The sequence below is a fragment of the Diuraphis noxia genome, unplaced genomic scaffold, assembly GCF_037042655.1.
Source record: "Diuraphis noxia isolate RWA-SAM2 unplaced genomic scaffold, SU_Dnox_SAM2 contig0001, whole genome shotgun sequence".
Taxonomy (NCBI): Eukaryota; Metazoa; Arthropoda; class Insecta; order Hemiptera; family Aphididae; genus Diuraphis; species Diuraphis noxia.
This window is the reverse complement of record NW_028301711.1, coordinates 86,349,203-86,370,757: the sequence shown is the minus strand read 5'-3', so window position 1 is coordinate 86,370,757 and position 21,555 is coordinate 86,349,203. Positions and strand designations below refer to the sequence as shown.

Sequence of the window (21,555 nt, the reverse complement as noted above, 5' to 3'; positions counted from 1 at the left end):
ACAATTATCCTATTGTAAAAAAAATTTTTATTAGATTTAATACTAGCTTGTGCTCTTCAGCACCCGTAGAACGAATGTTTTCCATGGCAGGATTTATTAATAATCCTACTAGAAATAAATTATCTGATTCAACTTTTGAAAAACTTGTATTTTTAAAAGGAAACAAAGATAAATTATCTTTTTAATTTATCTTTGTTTCTTAATTATTAAAAATTAATGACGTTATGTATAAGACTGGCTTATACTATTATTTATTATAATATACTAGGATTTAGGACATTATGTTATTACTAAAATTATTTTTATTATGTATTTATATAATTTTTAATGTAGAATTATTATTGATGTAATTATTATTATTTAATTGTTCTGTAATTGTATTGTGATTATTTTTGCATCGTTGACGACAACGAGATTACGTAATATCGTAATTGATTTATTTTATTATTACTGAATAAGTTTCAATTTTTATTATTTTATTTGCCATATTTAACGAAGTGGTCATCCCCATAATAATAAATATATATATATATATATTTTAAAACAGTGACTAATTTTATTAAAATGTATCGAGTATTTAGTATCGAGTATCTAGTATCACGATACTCCAAAGCCAAGTATCGAGTATCTAGTATCGCGATACTCTATAGCCAAGTATCTGGTATCTTGTATCGCGATACTCCAAAGCAAAGTATCTTGTATCTAGTATCTCGATACTGCTTTTTGAGTATCTTGCCCAACCCTGTATATTAATACCTGCGGCGCCGATTTGTGTTCGCGCCGAAATAGCCGTGCCGAAACGGCCATGCCGAAATGTCCGATTCTCCTGGTTTTGAGTGTGTATATGTTTTAGTTGGGGTTGACATTATAATATTATACTCCTGCTGAGATTCATTATTTTGGTTAAAGCCAAATGATGTAGATGGCTGTGTTTTAGATTGATAATTATAGGGAATAGCAGTATCTATCAAACGATTTTGAGTAAAATTTTGTACAAAGCTTTCTGGTGGGAAATGTTCTTAATAAATGTACCTATTGTGGAGTTTATCTGGATCAACAGAAAACAAACTTGTGTTTCCTGTGTAGATATAAAAAAATATGTGTAAAAAAAATTAAAAATATTCGCGATGGTGCAGAAAAATTTTAATTTAAAATTAATTACTCACCTGAATGTATTATCCATACTTCTTTTCTATCATCTTTTGGAAAACGATACATTTTTAAATTTGGAAACATTTTCTTTGATTTTCCACAATTTAAATTTTGGCACTTGTTTCCAGACATGTTTAAGAATTTTTAATTGTAAATACAAATGCAACTTAAAACTCAAAAAACAAGAAAATTCGGAAGGCGGTTGCTCCACAATGAACAAGATAGTAATAAATGATAATATAATAAAATCATTATTTCCAATCATTTCAGTATATCTTCAGTTTCTTATTATTACCCTATTTTTAGATCGGCACTTCGCGATAAGCCACCTCTTCCCTTCCCCGCATATCATGGCAAACATCTATGATGGGGGTACCACCTCCTTGCATTCCAACTACACTAGCACTCCATAGTGGTTGCATCCTACTCATGGTCACCAAATATAAACATTGCATGGGCTATCTGTCTATTCTATAATCAATGGTTAAAGCTTTGTTAAACGAAGCAAGACATGTATCTATCACAACCGATATTTGGACGTCAATGAATACGGATTCTTATCTAACTATGACTGTTCACTTTCTACAAAAAATTCAGCGGAATTAATAACAATCACATACAGCTGTAATTTTAGCCCAAATTGTAAAGCTTTGTCAACTTTAATTTTATGTGCAATTTTTAATTCACCAACATCCTAAAAATCCATTAAATATTTATTTTTGTACTATTATCAGATAAATCATGTTTAGTAGTACTTACGGCAATAAATGCTGCAGCTTGCCCCGCTTTAGAAGGTCTCCAGACTGAGTTTATCCCATTAATGTTACGCTTTCTATTAAGTTTTAGGGTTAATGGTTGAAACAATAATGGCAGTAATTTTAAAACTGCTATGTATTCATTACTCTAAAAAATATATAATAGGTATCAATTAATTTTAAGAAAGTTACAATAAATAATATTTAATATTTAAAATGTATAATTTTTTATTGTTAAATTATATAAATTAGGTATTTAAATATTTACCAGGATTTGATGGAGTTTCCAGTTCTTTCATTATATTCGGTCCTTGGACTCCAAATTGAAAATTAACACTTTTAATATATTTAATAAGTTTAAGAATGAAAACATCTATATTATTTATTAGTTTAAATTGTTTTTCAGGATATAAGTGGTTAAAATCAAGTTCAATCTGAAATAAATATAAATCATTAATACAGAAATACAGAAATATTCTAAAATATATGTATAGGTATTTATGGAAAACATTTTACACAATTTACAGAGCATGTTTAATGTTTATAGGCAACTAGCTTAAGTAAATTGAATATTATTAACATTAAAATACTACACACATTAATAAATCAAAAAGATAAATATTTGTTTTAATTTGTAAAGAGTATAGTTGATAGTTAGAATTTTAATATAAAAAAATTATAGGTATTATGCATTTAACTAATCATACTAACACTTAAGGAAAACTAACAAAAATATGCCCTAAAGGTCTACTCAGAGCAGGTTAGAATGTCATTAAATCGTGTTTTTTATGTAACGCATAACGTTGTTATCTCTGCCGATATTTAACTGTTTCTACCCAATATATTTGTAGAGTTTGGCTTGGTTGTGTATTATTTTTGAGCCATAGAATTTGATATTCATAATCTATTAAAATTAATATTAAAAATTACAAAATTTATATAAATCAAAGATGTATTTAAATAAACTTGAATCTATAAAGTTGGAATTATCAACATCAGCAGAATCTGTAGTTACATTATTGTTTGGATTAATATTATTTTTTTTAAGATTGCAATATTTATCGTACATCTTTCCTTTCATAGGAATTATAGGTTGAAGTATGGGTTTTAGGTCTGGAGAAAAAATCCGGAAAAAATTACTAAGTCCATATAACTACCGTAATACTACCACTACATCAATACTCCACAGTGTTACCACAACAATAATAACTTTATATTATTTTTTTTCATTCGTTCATTTTCTAAGTACAAAATATCGCTAATCAAATTATTCTAAGTACAAAATAAAATTTTAAAAATGTGACTGACGTGAACTGAAGGCCAGTTTTTTCGAAACCTATCGGAAACAAACACATAATCAAAATCAAATAATCAAAATATCGAAAAACGTCCGTGAGGTTTTTATTCGTATACCGTAGTAGAAAAATAGTCCGCGGTCGGATTTCGTTATTTTCGATTTTCCAACCGATTTTCACCATGGAGTATGGCTTTTGGGTCTGGGAAAAAATTTCAAAATATCGAAAAACGTCCGAGAGGTTTTTTATTCGTATACCGCAGTAGAAAAATAGTCCGCGGTCGGATTTCTGTTTTGCCGATTTGTTCGCGCGTACTCCGTCATTATTTGGAATTATTTTGTCATCGCAGCTATCATCAAGAGACAATGTTAAATTATATTTTATTGAATTGGTAGGTATCTACAACAAAATATTGTAACTTACAATAAATAAAAATATATTTAATATTTATATATTATATTATATATTTTAAATATATAATAATATATTTATGTATTTTATAATATATTTATGAACTTAAAAATTTGGTGGCCCTGAAAAGGGCCGTTTTAAATGGTTGGTTCTTAAAAGAACCGTTTATATTTACTGCCGACGTTTACGATTTCTGGAAATAAAACACAACATGATTTTTTTTTTATTATGACGTATTATGTAATACCTACAATAAAATAATTGATTATTTTTAAATTCGTGTTATATATAGTACTTTAAGTACTTACCCTTCATTTCAGCACTCAGGGCATTGGCAATTTTCAATATCTCTGGTCATAGGATTAAATCCGATTCCAGGGTATGCACGTGCTATGTCGGACACATAAAACGTACAAATTGGTCCTGTACACCACCACACCTATCCAGGATATTTGTACGGTACATCCACTCACCAATGTACGAGTCAGCTACTGACTTAGAGTTACATCGTGTTAGGATTTTTTTTAACTCTCTCCAAGCTCGTTCTATATGTTGAGTGTGGTACCGAATTGGAACCAGTCTGTTATTAGGTGGCGCTCCCTGCCATTGCTTATCTAAACATTCAGGGGAAAACCGTCCTGCTGGCAACCAAAAGGGGGGCAATTGTTTTGGTGGCTCCAAAAAATTTGTTGAATGGTTTACAACACCACGACCACTAAAAAAATATATGTTTGTTTTATACAGGATCTTATATAAATATACAAGAATCTTAAATTAATAAACTACATTTCGTAAACTTAAATGTTTGGAATAACAGCAAAAAAAAAAACTTCAATAATTACCTAAATATTTGCGCACAAGCATTATAGGCTCTCCACATATCACTACAGATAAACGAATCCTGGTCGATATAACACTGCATTATCGGCAGTATCTGTTGTTCTATCGGGAACAATTTTACCGAACACTTTTTTAGTTGTACGACTTATACCACCTATAGTTAAATTATGTAATAAGATGGAATATTGTTTTGCTAACTAAAATACGTTTACTAAGCCCGGTGCTGATGCCATTTTCCGATCCAGTTGTTCAAATGTATGATCCTAAATCCCCGGTCACCGAGTTACACGGATGCAAGTAGTCATGCACTGTCAGGCATACTGTTACAGGGACCAACGTCAACAGATCTACATATGGTCTATGCTGTCAGTAAGAAAACTACCATTCCAGAATCCAAATACCATTCCAGCCGACTTGAGTTGCTCGCCATGATTTGGTCTCTCAACCGCCTTCGTCCCTTTTTACTAGGTATTTGCTTCACAATTAGGACGGATTGCCAAGCGTTAGTATACCTGAACCTCCACAAAACTACTAAGCCACAAATAGCGCGTTGGTACGAAGTTCTACAAGAGTTCGATTTCGTAATAAAGTACCGTCCGGGCTCACGAATGGGGCATGTAGATGCTCTAAGTCGGGTTGTTCTTGTTGAGGACGAACCTAAGTCTGTGGACGTGGAAATTTCTGAACGGGTCAATGTATTCACTGCAATGACCAAACAAGAAGCAGTACGTTTGATGCAAGCCACCGACCCGCATGTGAGGAACTTGATCGAGACACAACAAGATAATCCCAGACGTTCCAACAGCCAGAGCGGGTATGAAGTAATAGACGGTATTTTGTATAAGCAGTACAACGGGCGACCGTTATTAGTGGTTCCGAAATGTATGAGAAAGGGTGTAGTGATAGAAGCCCACGATTATGGTGGTCACTTCTCAGTGGATCGTACTGTTGCTCGTATTGTCGCTGACTACTGGTTTGCCGGTATGAGGCGTTATGTGAAACATCATATTTCAATGTGTGTTGACTGTCTAGTTCACAAGAAACCAGCTGGCCGTAGACCAGGTGAGCTGCATCCAATACCGCCGGGAGTACGTCCGTTCCAGATTGTTCACATTGATCACCTGGGCCCGTTTGAGATCACACCGTCAAAGAATCAGTACCTATTGGTGGTCATCGACAACTTAACAAAGTATGTGCAACTTTATCCATGCAGGTCAACCAATACTGCTGCTGTTCTGCGCAGTATGGAGAAGTTTTGTGCAGAACGAGGGATACCTGACCGTATCATATCTGATCGTGGTACATGTTTTACTGCACATGCATTTGAGGCTTTCTGTCAGAAGAATGGTATACGTCACACTCTTAATTCAACTCGTCACCCCCAAGCGAACGGGCAGGTAGAGCGTGCAAATCGAACAATTATACCGATATTAAGTGTTACAGCTAAGAATCATGGCGACTGGGATTCACACCTAAGACACATCGAAAATATGTTAAACACAGTGCCAAATAAATCAACTACCAAAACGCCGTTCGAGTCCTTACATGGATACCTACCGCGATTCAAAAACAATGTGTTCTCATCTGTGAGTCTGACGAAGAATGATTGGCAAGACCCTAAAGTGTTACAGTCACAGGTGAGACGTGAAATTGTTGAAGCACAGGAGAAAATGAAGTTAAAGTTTGATCAGAAACGCTGCCTTGGAGTAAAATATGAAGTAGGCGAAGTGGTGCTGATGCAGAAACAACCAGACCCATATCTATCGTCCAAGTTACAACGCAAGTATCGGGATAGACCCTTACAAATCATTGAAGTATTGCCTAGTGACACTTATAGAGTGGCTGAGTTGTCAGGCCAAGGTCGGACGACATATGCAACCACTGCCCACGTATCACAATTGAAATCATGGAAGTTGTTGGATGCAGACAAGGACGGAGAGACAAATCAGGACGAGGAGGCAGACAAGGACGAGGATGCAGAACAGGACGGATAGGCAGATCAGGACGAGGAGGCAGACCAGGACGGGGATGCGGATGTGGAGGCCTGTCAGTCAGTTCACTCTCATGACACTAACAAAGCAGTATCAACTCAAACTGTGTTTCTACCAGCCAATGATGTAGACCACGGAACCATTCCCGGTTCAAGACTTCGAAAACCTCCCAATTACCTAAGGGATTACTATTGTTAAACACCCTAATCACTTAACTTAAAGTTAGGGCCGTGTAAAAAAAAAATAATTTTTTTTTTTTGTTGTTTTGGTTTTGTTTGATTTTGTTATGTTCCTAATATATAAGTGATAGTAAGTGATAGGGGCCTACTCTGATTACTGTTAACTATATAATTTCTCAAGGCTGAGTCGTTTTTTTTTAAAAAAAATTCATGTTTATAATATATGATATATTGTTTAAAAAAAGGTTAATTGTTTATAACTTTCGGTCAGACAGGAGACTAAATTTAAAAAGGGTCATATTATACAGTTGAGTTCCTATTAAATAATTCAATAAATATTAAGTTTTTTTTGCTCTGAACTATTTGTCTAATGGTACTGCAGAAGACAAAGTAGTTCTTAATTATTATCAAATATTTATACTTTGTCGAAGGAAATATTATTATTATTATTATTATATTCCTATTATATTATTTGTATTATTTATAAGGTTGTCAAATGTTTATACTTTGTCGAAGGAAATGTTATTATTATTATTATATTCCTATTATATTATTTGTATTATTTATAAGGTTGTCAAATGTTAATACTTTGTCGAAGGAAATATTATTATTATTATATTCCTATTACATTATTTGTATTATTCGTGTTGATTGTATTATTTGTAAGATTGCAAGGAGTATGGGCCGAGGGCGGTCCATAAGTCAGGACGGTCGAATGTTAGCAACATGGCTACACTGACTTCGCCGTCCTGGTAAGGGCTGTCCAATGACCTACCCCCCTTTTGCAGTCAGTCTTACTACCGCCGTTGCAACCGACGCTTGTGTTGTACTCTTGTTTAGTAATGACCCGCCGTTTTCTTACATGTACACCAGTCATCAATAAACGTTTATTTATTAGTATTACATGTTTAATTATTTGAAACAACCCGTTATATTATATTGCTTATAAATACATGTGTCACAAAAAATAATATGATCAGTAAATTCTATTATTTAAATGATTACCATTGTTTACATATTTTACTATTACGGCATACGAATAGATCATATCACCAAAGAGCTAGAAATACATTTTACGGAAATTATACGATACTCTTAGAAATAACAAAATTTCATATTTTTTTTTGTTTTGATTAAAAAATTAAATTTCTATTTTCTATAGGTACTTTCCATCGTAGCGTCCTCCCATAAATATATTTCGGGCAGTACATTAGAAAATAAGTATTTTCAAAGTAATTTTAAATTTTGCGGAAATTTCAGAAAACCGACACCGGGCACTCTAACAAAAACTTTCTAAGTTAAATATTTTAATACCAAAAAGACAAATAGCGCTCCATCTCATCGCTCGTCCCACATTGTATTTCGCTTTGAATAAATGCGTTTCATCAACTTCCACGATGTCTTGACTATCTCCTATTAAAATATAATCGTGGTCTGCGATCTTCGTGGCTATATCGCGGAAGTATTTGCAAAATGCTAAGGCCGTTTCTTTTGAAACTTTTACCTTTTATCAAAAGTAAAGTAATACCGACTATAAGTATCGACATAGATTTGATTTTATACACTATATTGGTTAAATCAGTGTACGTACAATGTATATTGTACAGAAAGGCTGACCAAGTTAATTATTTTTATTTTATACGTGAAATTGACATTTTGAATTTGTTTTCCTCAGGGATGGAAAACGTTATTTATTAAAAAAAAATCCAAAAACAAAATTATCAAAAACGTTATTTGGAAACAATATAAAAAATAACGTTTATAAGCGTTAAACAAAAACGATATTTTTTTAATCAATAAACATAAACGAAAATGAAAAGCGTTTTCCATCCCTGGTTTATATTGATATATAAGAAAATAATTTTTTTACTTTTGACCTTCCAAAGTACTATAGCTAGAGTCTAAATTTACTTTCACAACAGATAATATATATATCTTATATTTTAATCGTACACAAATCGTGTATAAATTAGTACCTATTTATAGTATTTATATACTCTGTTTTAATCACTATTATAGAATCTAGAAATAGTAAAAAATATAGTTGTTAATAGAATTTAAAATGAGAATGCATATAATATTAATCATTATAGTTTATAAATAATATTTGATACTTCCGATACATTCCCACACTCCCACATCACAACCTATGCCCAAAAATATATACACAACTAGTAATAGTAATGCGTGTCTATAGTACATAGCTAATTAGCAATTAGCTACAAAATATAAAAATATTAGTGTATAAATAGTTCAAAAAACAGTCATTGTATATTATATTACGTATATATATATTGTGTGTATCATAACAACTGTTTAATATAATTGCTTCAACAATAATAATTATTCCACTTATTTATATTAATTTTTCAACTTTTTTAGTTTTTTTTTCTATAAATATCGATAAAAATTTATTTGTTCGGTAGAAAAGCTTGAAAATTTAATACGAGGCTTCTAACACATTGTAACAATAGAAGTTAAAAAATATTAAAAATTCGTAGGCACGATTTTTTTTTATAAGCATTTAAATTTCAAATTTTGACTAAATACGTAAAAATTACGGCAATGTTCAAATTATCTTAGATAGAAATTCATAAAAGTTTTTCTTTTTAATTCTAAGATTTGAAAATTTAGTACAAGGCTCCTAACATATTTTTACAATAGAAGTTGAAAAATAAAAGTAATACATAGTCACAATTTATTTTTATAAGCATTCAAAGTTTGAATTTTTACAACATATTATGTAAAAATCACGAAAATTCGTAAATTATTTTATGCTAGAAATTCATAAACAATTTTCCTTTTATATCTAAGATTTGAAAATTTAATACAAGGCTCATAATATATTTTTACAATAAAAATTGAAAAATAAAAGAAATGCGTAGTTACCTAACCTAACCTAACCTAACCTTTTTTTTTTTTTTTTACAAATAATACAAATACAAATTACATGCGTTGCAGTTCAAGATTTCATACGTACAATACAATGGGGGCCTCTAACCACCCTGAAATTTGGCCGTTCAGCCTACAATACAATGTTACTTAACTAAAGGATTTATCACTATGTTGAGCGACTTGTCTCATCCTCTCAAGGTCCTCCTTCCGGCCCATGATTGTTTCAACCATCTCTGCAAAGAGGGACGCGTTCTTGGAGGCCGCTTCAATGATCCTTCGCCGTCGAGTTGGATCAACAGGCAGTTCATCCATCCTCGGCTTGCACACCAGACTCGCGACATCCTCCGGCCGAGGCAGTCTGCCGAGGCTTTGGGACAGCTTCGTTCGGGCGTCTTCCCAGAAAGGGTATACGAAAATCGTGTGCTCCACATCGTCCGAGTCTGACGGGCAATGCACACAACCTGGGTGTTGTGCCCTCGCCTTTGTCCAAAGGTACTTCTGGAAGCACCCATGGCCCCTCAGCACTTGGGCCATGTGGAAGCTGACCCGCCTAGGTCCCAGCCGCCACCACGCTTCCAGGTCTGGTATTAGGCGCCTGGTCCAGGCCGCCTTCGGAGTGGAGTCCCAGAGCTCTTGCCACTGTCGCAGGATCACTCCCATTTCCTCGCTTTCTGTGCTAGGGGTGCCGTTCCTTTTCGCCTCCGCTATCCTTTTCCTCGATGCCGCGACTAGAGTTGCCGGGGGCATTCTAGCAAGGACCAGTGTGGCTATGTCAGACACGGTCCTGTAGCATCTTGCGACTCTCAGCGCTGCAGTCCTCTGCGCCTGAAGCAGCGCGTTCTCCGCCTTATTCACGCCTTGAACGCTGTCTGCCCATACTTGCGCGCCGTACAACAGGCGGCTGTGCACCACGCTCATAAGCAGGCTCCTCTTTGACTGCGACAGCCCCCCTACGTTCGGAATTAGCCTCCCGAGCGCAGCCGCCGCTTTTTAGCGCCCGAGGCCACCGAAATGGCGTGTTGGACGAACGATAGTCTTGTGTCCAGCCGCACTCCTAAATATCTTATGTCGCGTTTCACTGGCACCCGGAAGCCCTGCACGTACAGTTCGGGTGACCCGAAGGAGTGCTTGCCCGTCAGAATGACGCACTCGGATTTCTCCGGAGCGAGAGCCAGTCCGTTGGCCGACATCCATCGCACCACGTCAGCAAGGACCGGGTTCACCAATTGCTCAATGAGTTCGGCGTTGTGAGCGGCCGCTACGACGGCTAAGTCATCAGCAAACGCGATAAGCTTCACGTCCTTGTGGACTGGCAAGCGCAGTATGCCGTCGTAGAAGACGTTCCACAAAGTTGGCCGGAGGACGGACCCTTGTGAAACGCCGCAGGTGACTGATAGGCATGGTGTTTCCGTTGTGCGGTCCTCGCCGATGAGCAGCTTTCGTTCCGACATATAAGATCTAAGGATATTTATCAGGTAGCCCGGAACCGACGATCTCTGAAGGGCTTCGTCGATCAGCTTCCACGATGCCGTGTTGAACGCGTTCTTCACATCGATCGTCACAACCGCGCAGAGTCGCCTGTTCTGGACTGCTCCTCTACCCGCCTCTCGCGCTGTTTTCAACACCTCTTCTATGGCGTCGGTGGTAGACCGGAAACGTCTAAACCCAAATTGCTGGCTGCTGAGGCGACTCTCTGTGTGTGGTAGCAGGCGGTTTAATATAAGTTGCTCCAGTAGCTTACCAGCGCCATCCAGTAGGCTAATGGGGCGGTAGCTCGACGGTTGGTCTGTCGGCTTGCCGGCACCCTTGTGCAATAGCACCAACTTAGCACGTTTCCACCGTGACGGAAATTCCCCGTTAGACAAGCAAGCGTTATAGGTACTGAGGAAGGTACTCGGGTGACGTTGCGCAGCCATCTTTACCATCTCGTTTGGAACGTAGTCGGGACCGGGTGCTTTGCCCGAAGGCAGCGTACTTACCGCCTGTGCCAGTTCGTCCGCAGTGAAGAGAGGTGTCGTTCCTTCCACCGATGAGTTAAGCTCGCAGGAGAGTCCGGGCTGCAGAGGGATCTGGTCCCAGGCCACCGGCGGTAGAACGGGAAAAAGGCCTCTCGCGATTTGTTGCGCTGTAAGGTCATCCGTTGCGGGTGGCCGCCGACCTAATCGTTTGGTAACGAGTCTGTATGGTAAGCCCCACGGGTCATTGTCGACGGAATCGCACAGCTCTCTCCAGGACCTTTCCTGCGCTTTCCGTATAGCCACTCTCAGTGTTTTCCTCGCTACGTTGTACGCTGCGAAAGTTGCTTCTCGTTCACCTATGTCCGCTCTGCGACCCGCACGCTGGTAGCTCCTGCGGGCTGCTATGGCAATCTTGCGCAGATTGGCTATTTCGTCGCTCCACCAGTGCACTGCCTTCCTCCCTCTGGGCCTTGATCTTCTAGGCATTGCTGCGTCACAAGCCTGGCTCAGGAAATTATGTAACTGCTCCGCGTGATCTTTCACCGGAGCGTCCATCGGAAGAGGGGGAGGTTGGCCCTCGCGGTCCCAGTGATTTTTGATGGCTTCTGGAGAGAGTTTCTTAACCGACCAGCCACCCGGCCGGATCCCCCTCGCTGACGATCGCTGTGAACCGGGTTTCGACACCGTGTAAGTAATGTACTCATGGTCACTAGCGGTGTATCGGTTTGCGAGGACGGACCAGTCGGCTACCAATGGTCGGTTATTCGCAGCTCTTGCAAGAGTGACGTCTATAACTGATGAGGCGTTCACCCTTTTGAAAGTCGGTACGGTGCCCACGTTGCAGACCATGAGATCCAGCATCGAAGCAAAGCCCGACAGGAGTGATCCTCTCACATCATTCGAAGATGAGCCCCATTCCGCAGAGTGTCCGTCGCCGCGTCGACTTGGTAACGAATCGACATCTCAAGACCGACTAGAAACCTGTCGAACTCTTGGATGCTGCAGTTCGGGGTCCAGTAGCAGCTGTAGAAGAAAGCGCTACCAACCTTCACCCAGGCGAAGCCGTCACCGGAGCCTCGATCAGAAATGATTAACGTAGTTCGACTAGGGACGAAAACTGCGCACTTGTTGTCTGCAATAGCAGCCCATTGTTCCGGTTGCCCCATAGGGCGATTATAGTCGCTAACTATGACGACGTCGGTCTCGAGCTCTACGGCAGTTTGCAGGAGGAGCTGCTGCGCCGTCCAGCAGTGATTGAGGTTGACCTGCAAAACCCTAATCACTGGCGGGGGTCTGTCGCTACGGGCATGACGACGATTGTTGCATCGTCGCCGGAACTACAGCGCTTTTACTTGAATCCGAGTCCTCGGGCTCGGGGTCTTGATGCGGGGGTTTGCACGACGCTATGAGGTGGCCGACCGCCTTGCATCTGAAACATCTCCGTGTTTCTTCTCCCACGCAATATTTGGTCGCATGGTCAGGGCGGAGCACTTTGCACAACCGCTCTTGGATGCCAGTTCCTTGATGCGGCACTTTGACCAACCAACCTTCAGCTTCTTGAGGCGGGCTAGTTTAAGCCCGGGGAAGGCCGGAACCCTATTTACAGCTGTCCTGACTCCGTTCGGTCCTTCACGGATCGTAATGGCATTCGACACTTTCAACTCTGGATCGTGGACCTCAAGAGTGCTCTTGAGTTCATCCTCGTCGACGGAGTCTTCGATGCCGATGATGATCAAGGCAACGCTCGGGGATGGTAGCCTGACTTCTCTGGTCTCACCGTACCGTCGTTTAAGGGCACTTGCCAGGGTGTCTGCCTGGACCTTGTCCTTTATCTCAAGGATCAAATTTCCCGATTTGGCTCTCCTAGGAGTTATATCGAAGGTGAGGGCCTCCTCCCGTACTATCTCCTTCACCTCCTTGACCATATCCGCGTAAGACATCTTAGACGGTTTCTCGAGCACCACCGCCTGCGTCTTGGGGGGACGCCTTCGTTTTTTGCCGTCGGACGGGGGGTCGGGCTTCCTTCCCCGCTTCTTCCTGACCACCTCGCTCCACGTCGGCTGCTGCTGCTGTTGCTCCTGCTGCTGCTGTTGCTGCCCCTGCTTCCGCTGCTCCTGCCGCTGTTGTTGCCCTTGCTGCTGCTCCTGCTGCTGTTGCCGGCCCTCATTCCTCCTGCGCCTTTTTGAGCGCTGCGGCTGTGGTTGTTGCGGCTGTTGCTGGCTTTGAGCTCTTGGCGCGTCTGCTGACGGTTCAACTGAAGCTTGACAATCAGGCAACTTCCCTGGAGGTTCTATTTCTTGTGCGTCCGTTTGTACCCCCTTGCACGCTGTGACGCGATCCGCATGGGGTACCGTTGTGACTGCTGGTGGAGCGTCACCATTCGGTATCCGGTGAGACAGCGAATTGAACGCTCTAATCATGTCTTCACGGCTGCCCTTGAGTCCCGCAATCACGTTCAAGACCTCCTCAATGGCGATTTTAACCTCTTTACTTCTCACTTTTGCTGACCACTGTTCAAGCGCGTGTGCCTTCTGTAAGAGAAGTTTGTATCCACCATCTTGTGTGGCAATGCTTTTTCGGAGGTTGACAGCCAAGGTGTGGAGAGAGTCCACTTCCGGTTGAGCATTCAACTTGTCTCCGTTTCCTCCACTGTTGGGGATTGGTGCTGTTCTGATGGAAGGTAAAGCAGCGGGGGCCTGGCTGGCCACACCCTCGCTCTTTTTCCTGTTGCCTTTCGACACGCCTGTCTCTTCAGCTCTAGTAGTTGATAGAGAAACGGGGGCCTGGCTGGCCACCCCCGCACACTCACGGTCGCTGGATAACGACCGTAGTGGGCCCGCTACGTTGGATCCGGCTTTGACCCCGGATCCACCCACTACTGCCGGCACCTGGGGGTCCGAATCCCCTGGTGCGGTAACAATTGTGCAGTCGTTAACGTTCATATTGGGTTTTTAGAGTGATTTCCTTCACTTGCATTTTACCTACTGCCAGGGGATTTTAATTCAGTGTTGCCTTCACCTATGTCCGTTTGCAGGCGCTTGCAGGTGGACAAGACCTGCCCGACCAGATAAGGTCAGGCTCTGTATTTAGGTCTAATTTAGACCGGGATCGCTTTGTAAAGCTCAGTTAAGAGCCCGCAAGCCTCCCCGCCACGTCAAGGCGGATCCCATGGGGAGGTAACCTAACCTAACCTTTTTTTTTCCTTGTTAAATCGCTACATGGAGGCCGAACTGTTTTCACATTGCTTAGCCCCCATGTAACATCGTTTATTTATAAAATCAATATAAATATTTACACAAATGATTAGTCATAACAGTCTGGGATACCCATTCCACAGCAATCTGGTATATATGCGAATATCCCTATCCTGTTATGGCTTTACAAATCAATACATCATAAGTAGGGACAAGCAGGGTTAACCCGCTATATCCCCTAACATCAGTTTTATATACAAATACATTTTTCCCCTTTCAATTATCTTCTCGGGCCGACAGTCCACCACCCTAGACATCGCGTTCTGCCCGTCTTCTCGGACCGGGCTGAGCCAGCCATCCTGGACATCTCGTTCTGCGATCCTCTTCACAAGCCGGCCTAAGCCCGCCGCTTTCGAGTCCCGTGCTGTTATTATCCAACTGCTTCTGCGGCCTGTCGAGCCCTCTCCTCCTCTTCCTTGACGGTAAGGATGTTTTCTACCATCTTGTAGAAGAGTCTGAGGGTTTCCTCAGCGTCGTAGAGTAAAATCGCCCTTTGTTGGCTGTCTGCCGGCAGGTCTTCAACTAGGGGACCACAGAGTATATTAGGTACATCATCTGCTGTTGGTAGATGCCCGAGTCGCTCACGGAGATCTGTACGTAGACCGTTCCAGTTCTCGCAGTGGAACAAGGTGTGTTCTGCTGTATCCGAAGGACACTGGCAGTGAACACACCTTGGGCTTGCGGCCCTCGCGAAGCGATGTAGGTAGAACTGAAAACAGCCATGTCCAGTGAGCGCCTGTGTCGTGTGGTAACTCCAGGGGACTACTGGAGGCGTCCTGTTATACCACCTAACCAGATTGGGGATGAGGCGGCGAGTCCAAGCGGCCTTGCTTGAGCTGGACCACCTCGTTTGCCATTCTACGATGGTAGCCTTCCTTTCTTCGTTCTTGATCCTATTTCTGGAGACAGGTGGATCCCCTGGGATCGGTTCGTCATTGAACCTACCCTTGATCCTCACCCTCTCGCGAGCGATAAGATCTACTGGCGGCATGTTCGCCAATAGGAAGGCTGCTTCGTCCGAGACCGTCCTGTAGGCTCTGATAGCCCTCAGGGCGGCCACCCTCTGTGGTCTCCTAAGATTTCTGATAGATTTGGAAGTGCCACAGACAGGTGCTGCCCACACCGGAGCGGCATAGAGCAGCTGGCTCTCGACTACGGATCCCAGGAGTCTTCTCTTCCATTGCCCAGGCCCGTTAATATTGGGCATGATCCTGGAAAGAGCAGCCGCCGAAGTGGCCGCTTTTTTGGCGACCGTTTCGACATGCTTGCCGAAGGAGAGACGGGGGTCCAGGATGACTCCTAGGTACCGGAGATGTTTCTTGAGGTTGATCGGCTGTCCTCCAATGCTGAGACGGGGAGGGTTGTAGGCCCTTCTCTTCGTCAGCATTACAGCCTCGGTCTTTTGATGAGCCAGCTGTAGCCCGTGCCTCACCAGTCCTCATCCAGTCGTCGATCCGATCCAGTACGGGATTCACGAGATCCTCGAGTTGCTCGCCTGTCCTAGCCAGACCCACAACCGCAAGATCATCAGCGAAGCCGATCAACTGAATGCCCGGGGGAACGTCCATGGTGAGGAGATCGTCATATACAATGTTCCAAAGGGTAGGTCCTAGAACCGATCCCTGTGGAACACCGCACGTCACAGCTTTTGGCGCCCTGTTTTCGCCGACCAGTAGCTCTCTGTCCGAAAGCCAGGAACGAATCATTCGCACCAGGTACTCAGGGGTGTCCTTTTCTCTTAGTGCTTCCCGGTCAGCGGAGCGAGTTGAAGGCGTTTTTAACGTCAAGGATAACGAGCACGCAAAGCTCAACCTGCCTATGATTGCCCTCGGCAGCTAGTTTTGCTAGCTTAGTGACGACCTCCACCGCGGATTCGGTCGAGATGCCCCTTCTGAACCCGAACTGGTTTGGAGCTCGACCGGTGTACCGGGAGTCCAGGTGTTCGTCCAGCCTCTGGAGAAGGAGTCTCTCCAGAACTTTGCCAGGAGTGTCAAGGAGGCAGATAGGTCGGAAGCTAGAAGGAGCCTCGACCGGTTTCCCCGGGCCCTTATGCAGAAGTACTAACCTAGCCTTTTTCCAGCAGGCAGGAAAGGACAGCGAGGTGAGGCACTTTTTGTAGACTTTCAGAGTGGACGATGGGCGGGCGTGAATGATCCTCTTGAGGATCTCGTTTGGTATGCCGGAAGGACCTCCCGCTTTCCCCGAAGACATCTTTTTGGTGGCCTTTAGCAGTTCATCAACCCTGAATTCGGGGATGACGGTGTCAAAGACCAGGTCGTCCGAATTAGGGTCGAAGCGCTCGAAGATGTTCCTGACCTCTGGGCGAGGCATAAGGTCCCAGTTGGTGACAGGAGCCTCAGGGAACAGGTGGTCCGAGATGGCTAGCTCTCTGCTTTTGCTCACCAGTCTGGTGGAGCCATCGCCAAACTTCTTCATGACCAGTTTGTAGGGCTTTCCCCATGGGTTAGACTCGACCTGGTTGCAGAGCTCCTTCCAGCTCTGCTCCTTAGCCTTTCTAATCTCCCTGCGTAGGTCCTTTCTGGCCGCGGAGAAGTCAGTTCTAGCGGTCGCAGCTCCGTCGTTGCCTAGTCTCCTCAGAGCGGACTGGTTGACCCTCCGCAGAGATAGAGTTTTGACCCTGAGCTCGGCAATATGGTCGTTCCACCAGTACACCGGCTTCCTACCCCTAGGACACAAGGTCCTGAGAGGCATAGAGGCGTCGCACGCATCAGCAATGTACTTTGTGAGATTACGGAGCTTTTTAGGGCTCCGTAAACCACCCACGACAAAAGGGGAACACTTTTGCCGTGACCTACGAGCCGCACCACGTGATGACCCGAGGGCCAAGTCGGTGGAGCTCATAGGCTTTAAACACGCAACGGCAAATGAATGCTGAGGATTTATTTATTTAAAGGGGGAAAACGATAATATTAAAAAAAAGAATAAGAATAATAATTTTGGTTATTAAAAAAATATAATAATTTAAAGTGGCACATGGCAATTACAGAACATAATAATTTGTCGCATGCTTTCCTGGCCCACGGGAGGCAACACACCATATTACTCATGGCATGCCCTCGCAGGGTTACCGGGAAAGTATGCCGGGCTTACTACAGCCGACAGTAAAGGGGGGAATTAATTTTTGTGAGGGACCCGCGTCTTGCGACGCCTCCTGGGCGCACAGGTTATACGTGCTGGTACAAGGGGGGGACAGGGAAAACAAAAACAGATTACAACTTCCGTCGTGGCTGCATGACTGTTGTGGCTGGAGCAGTTGTGACCACCGCCCGGGCCCTCGTGGGTGAACTTAGCCCATCATTGTGATCTGCGGCAGATGTGGTAAAATGACAACGGCAATCAGCATCTGTTCACCGAGCCGGTGGGTGTGCCAAAATTTGTTGACCGCGTACTCTGTGTCGTCGTTGAAACTGGTGCAGAGACGTCGGTCGGAACAGGTTCAGAGACGTCGGTCGGAACAAGTTCAGAGACGTCGGAGAAGAAGTACCGGCCAGGTACAGTGTAGTGTAAAAAGTGATTTGATTTCGTCGGAGACCCGGCGACGGCGGTGGCCTGGTGCCGGCGGCGGAGCTTTTTGATGTTGGTGGGGCAGATCAGTGTCGTCGTCTTGTGGGAATAACAGAATATTCGGGGAGATTCCAGCGTTGCTCCGCCGGTGCGGTGTCGCCGGACGCGACGAAAGCGCCGACGGCAACGACGGCCGTGTGTGGCGACGTATGGGCACTGGACACCGCGGGTTCGTGGGGGCCAGGGGACAATGATTACATAATACTGCGGTCATTTCTGCATTAGCGCGCGATACTCATAATAATATTATATAGATAAGGTACGCTCATTAGTGGCAATATGGGTACAGGTATGTTTGTTGTAGTAATAATATTAGCGCAAAAAATGCTGTGACGTTACAACTTATCTAGAGCTGTAGCTGCGTGTAATGCATCGTTGACTCCAGAGCGTGTATTCGGGAGAGCTAGCATCTTTGCGTTGACGTGGTTGTAAAATGCCTCGATGTTGAACTTCATCAGCGCCCATCCTGGGTGTCCCAGGACTGCAGCCGCTGCCTGGGGCCAGCCGGGGTGGAGATCGACGGGAGGAGGGTCGATGGAGAAGGTCACATAAGCGTGGTCGCTCAAGTTCATTTCGTCCAGGACCGTCCAACCGTGAATCTCAACGCCTTTGGAAAAGGTGACGTCAATGACAGAAGTCGCTTCGCCTCTAACAAAAGTTGGAGTATCGCCGGTGTTAGCTAGAGTGAGGCCCAGGCTGGCAACCAGATCGGCGAGGAACTCGCCTCTCGGGTTGTTGCAACGAGAACCCCACTCTACGTTCCAGGCGTTGAAGTCACCTCCGACTACCAGCCTGGCCTCCCCCATTGATCGGATGGCCTGATCAAGGTCACCCAAGAAGGCTTCGTACTCCCCCAGTGTGGTGCCAGGTCTCCAGTAGCAGCTGAAAACCACCAGATCTCGCAGCCTTATCCACGCATAACCTTGGCCTGCGCCATCGTCGTCGTGAACGAAGGTCGTCCCCGAAGTGGTGCCTACTGCTGCTTTCCTGTCAAGGCTGAAGCGCAAACGAGGGCGATCGACTGTACTCGCAAAGGGTTCGCTCAAGATGAGAATGTCAATGTCCTTTTGAGTCACTGTCTGGTCCAGGAGCTGTTGAGCGTCCCAGTTCCCGTTGAGATTAACTTGAAGGAAGTTAATCATTCCGGCGGTTTGAGACGCGCCACAGCTCTGCAGCACATCTGGCCTTGCATGCGGCTGTGCCCGGTCGGTGGGGGATGGTAGCGTAGCCCGCCCGATCGCAGGCAACGCATTTTGCATCCCTTGTGCACTCCTTCTCCTTGTGAGACCTCTCACCACACTTGCGGCAGGCGTCACTGAGGTCCGGACCCGAGCAGCTGCTCTGTGAATGGCCGAAGCCATGGCACTTATAGCACCTGACTGCATCAGGGCGCCGGATCCTGAACCTACAGCTGGTCCAGCCCACCCTGACACGGCTAACCTCTGTTGGCTTAGCAGCTCTTGGCACGCTGAACTTGGCCACCTGCTGTCCGTTCTTTAACCTCCACATCGAGGTTACCGTAATTTCTCCTGTAAGTGCAGTGACGGCCGCGTCGTCCTTATTCGCCGAGGTAATGGCGCTTTTTACGGCGCCCAGCACAGCCTCGGATGTGGAGGTTGGCTCGAGGTCGACTACCTCCATTTCCACATTAGAACCTGAAGGAGCAACAGAGGCCGTCACTCCAGGCACCTTCTCGGTCAGCGCATTCTTAAAAGGGATCGCTGCAGCCCTGGACTTGGCGCTCCTTCCAAGGTCGACCACAACGTCGCCCCTTTTTGATTTGCGGATTCCACCGATTGTAGCACCGAAATCATCAGGATTAACCCCTGACTGCTGCAGCTTGGCTACAGATTCCTCGTAAGAGGAGCCAGAGGGAACCCTGACGATTAGCGCAGAGTTCCTCAGAGGAGGGAGTCTCCTGGGGACTACCTTCGGCGAGGGGAGGGCAGAGAAGTCGGGAGCTGTTGGTGGCGGCAGCCTCGGCCCCAGCAAGCCTCTTGGCTTTTCTTCCAACCACCTCAGTCCAAGTTGCGTTATTTGAGGTGATATCCCTAGCGCTGTGGGAGGGCTTCTCCGGAGCAGTTGAAGTCGGCGGGGCCACAACAGATGACTTCTTCTTCCTATTCCTCTTGGACTTTTTCTTGGATTCGACCGGCGTATCTACGTCCATCGTAGAGCCTCCTCCGTTGGGCTTTTGGCAGGTGGGGCAGCAACCCTCAGGCGGTGCCCGATCGGTGGTCTTGCCATCATCAGCTGCCTTGTCATTAACGCCTGCGGAGGTGGTGGCAGTTGGGGCCAACGGACTGGTGGGTCTGCTGGTCTGAGTGCCGGCAACCATGACGGCAGTTGCTTCTTTGCACAACAGAATCAAACATCCTGTGATCGATGGAGACAAGGATGTCGTGCATCTGCTGCGCCTCCTCAACCTAACCTAACCTAACCTTTTTTTTTTATTTTTTTGCATGAATCGGCAATACACTCACCACCCGGAAACGCCGTTAAGCAATGCTTCAGGTGGTGAATCGCCATCGTTTATTTAAAAACAATTATACAACTTTTTGAGGAGCAGAAGGGACAATCCCCCAACTGCAGCCCCTTACACACGCTGTTACATAGTAATGGGGCGTGAAAAGGACAATCCCCCTTCCACGGCCCCAAAAGTTAAAACAAAATATGTAACATAAATATAAATATAAATAAGGTGCGACACCGCAAGAACGGCCCCGCAGCCCAATCCAGAGGCCAGACCACCGGCGGCGCGGCGCTGCCGCAACCCCACTCCGGCCGCGATCACGTCACCTCCGACGCCTAGACGGAGCCACACCATACCGGAACTGCCTGTCTCCTGCCTCCTCCTTGGACGACATCACATCACTCGCGAAGCGCGCAACCGCCTCCCAGTTAGCCGGACTTTCCAGCATCTTGGGCACCAGTCCGCCCGGGTCGAATGGCCCTATCACGCCGATCAGACGCTCACGCTCACCCCTGAACGCCTCGCAGCGAACTAGGGTGTGCTTAGCGTCGTCGACTTCCTCACCGTAGCCGTCGGGTGGACCGCAATGGGAACACCCTTCAGACGGTGCACGGTTGATCTTCCAGAGAAACCGGTTGAAGCAACCATGCCCCGTCATCAGCTGGGTGAGGTGAAAGGACAACTCCCCGTGCCTCCTGGTAGCCCAACGACAAACGACAAAGCAGGTCCGGGGGGACCAGGGTCCGGGTCCACTCGCGTCCGCTATC

At 44.5% G+C, this 21,555-nt stretch overlaps 1 protein-coding gene and 2 pseudogenes across 1 annotated transcript; all 3 read right to left on the bottom strand.

The window, feature by feature from the left end:
• The window catches only part of LOC149062276 (zinc finger MYM-type protein 1-like), a 299,795-nt pseudogene that overhangs the window by 35,183 nt on the left and 243,057 nt on the right, over window positions 1-21,555 (bottom strand).
• LOC149062288 (uncharacterized) overlaps window positions 1,718-21,555 on the bottom strand; it is a 32,346-nt pseudogene continuing 12,508 nt past the window's right edge.
• LOC149062290 (uncharacterized) lies at window positions 12,880-14,629 on the bottom strand. The gene has a single exon (XM_089215461.1). It carries the CDS (start codon window positions 14,416-14,418, stop codon window positions 12,880-12,882), a length of 1,539 nt encoding a protein of 512 aa, XP_089071587.1. The 5' UTR covers window positions 14,419-14,629.

Coding starts and splice junctions, on each gene's coding strand:
- LOC149062290 (XM_089215461.1), bottom strand. CDS start 14,418: ATGAACGTTAACGACTGCACAATTGTTACCGCACCAGGGGATTCGGAC.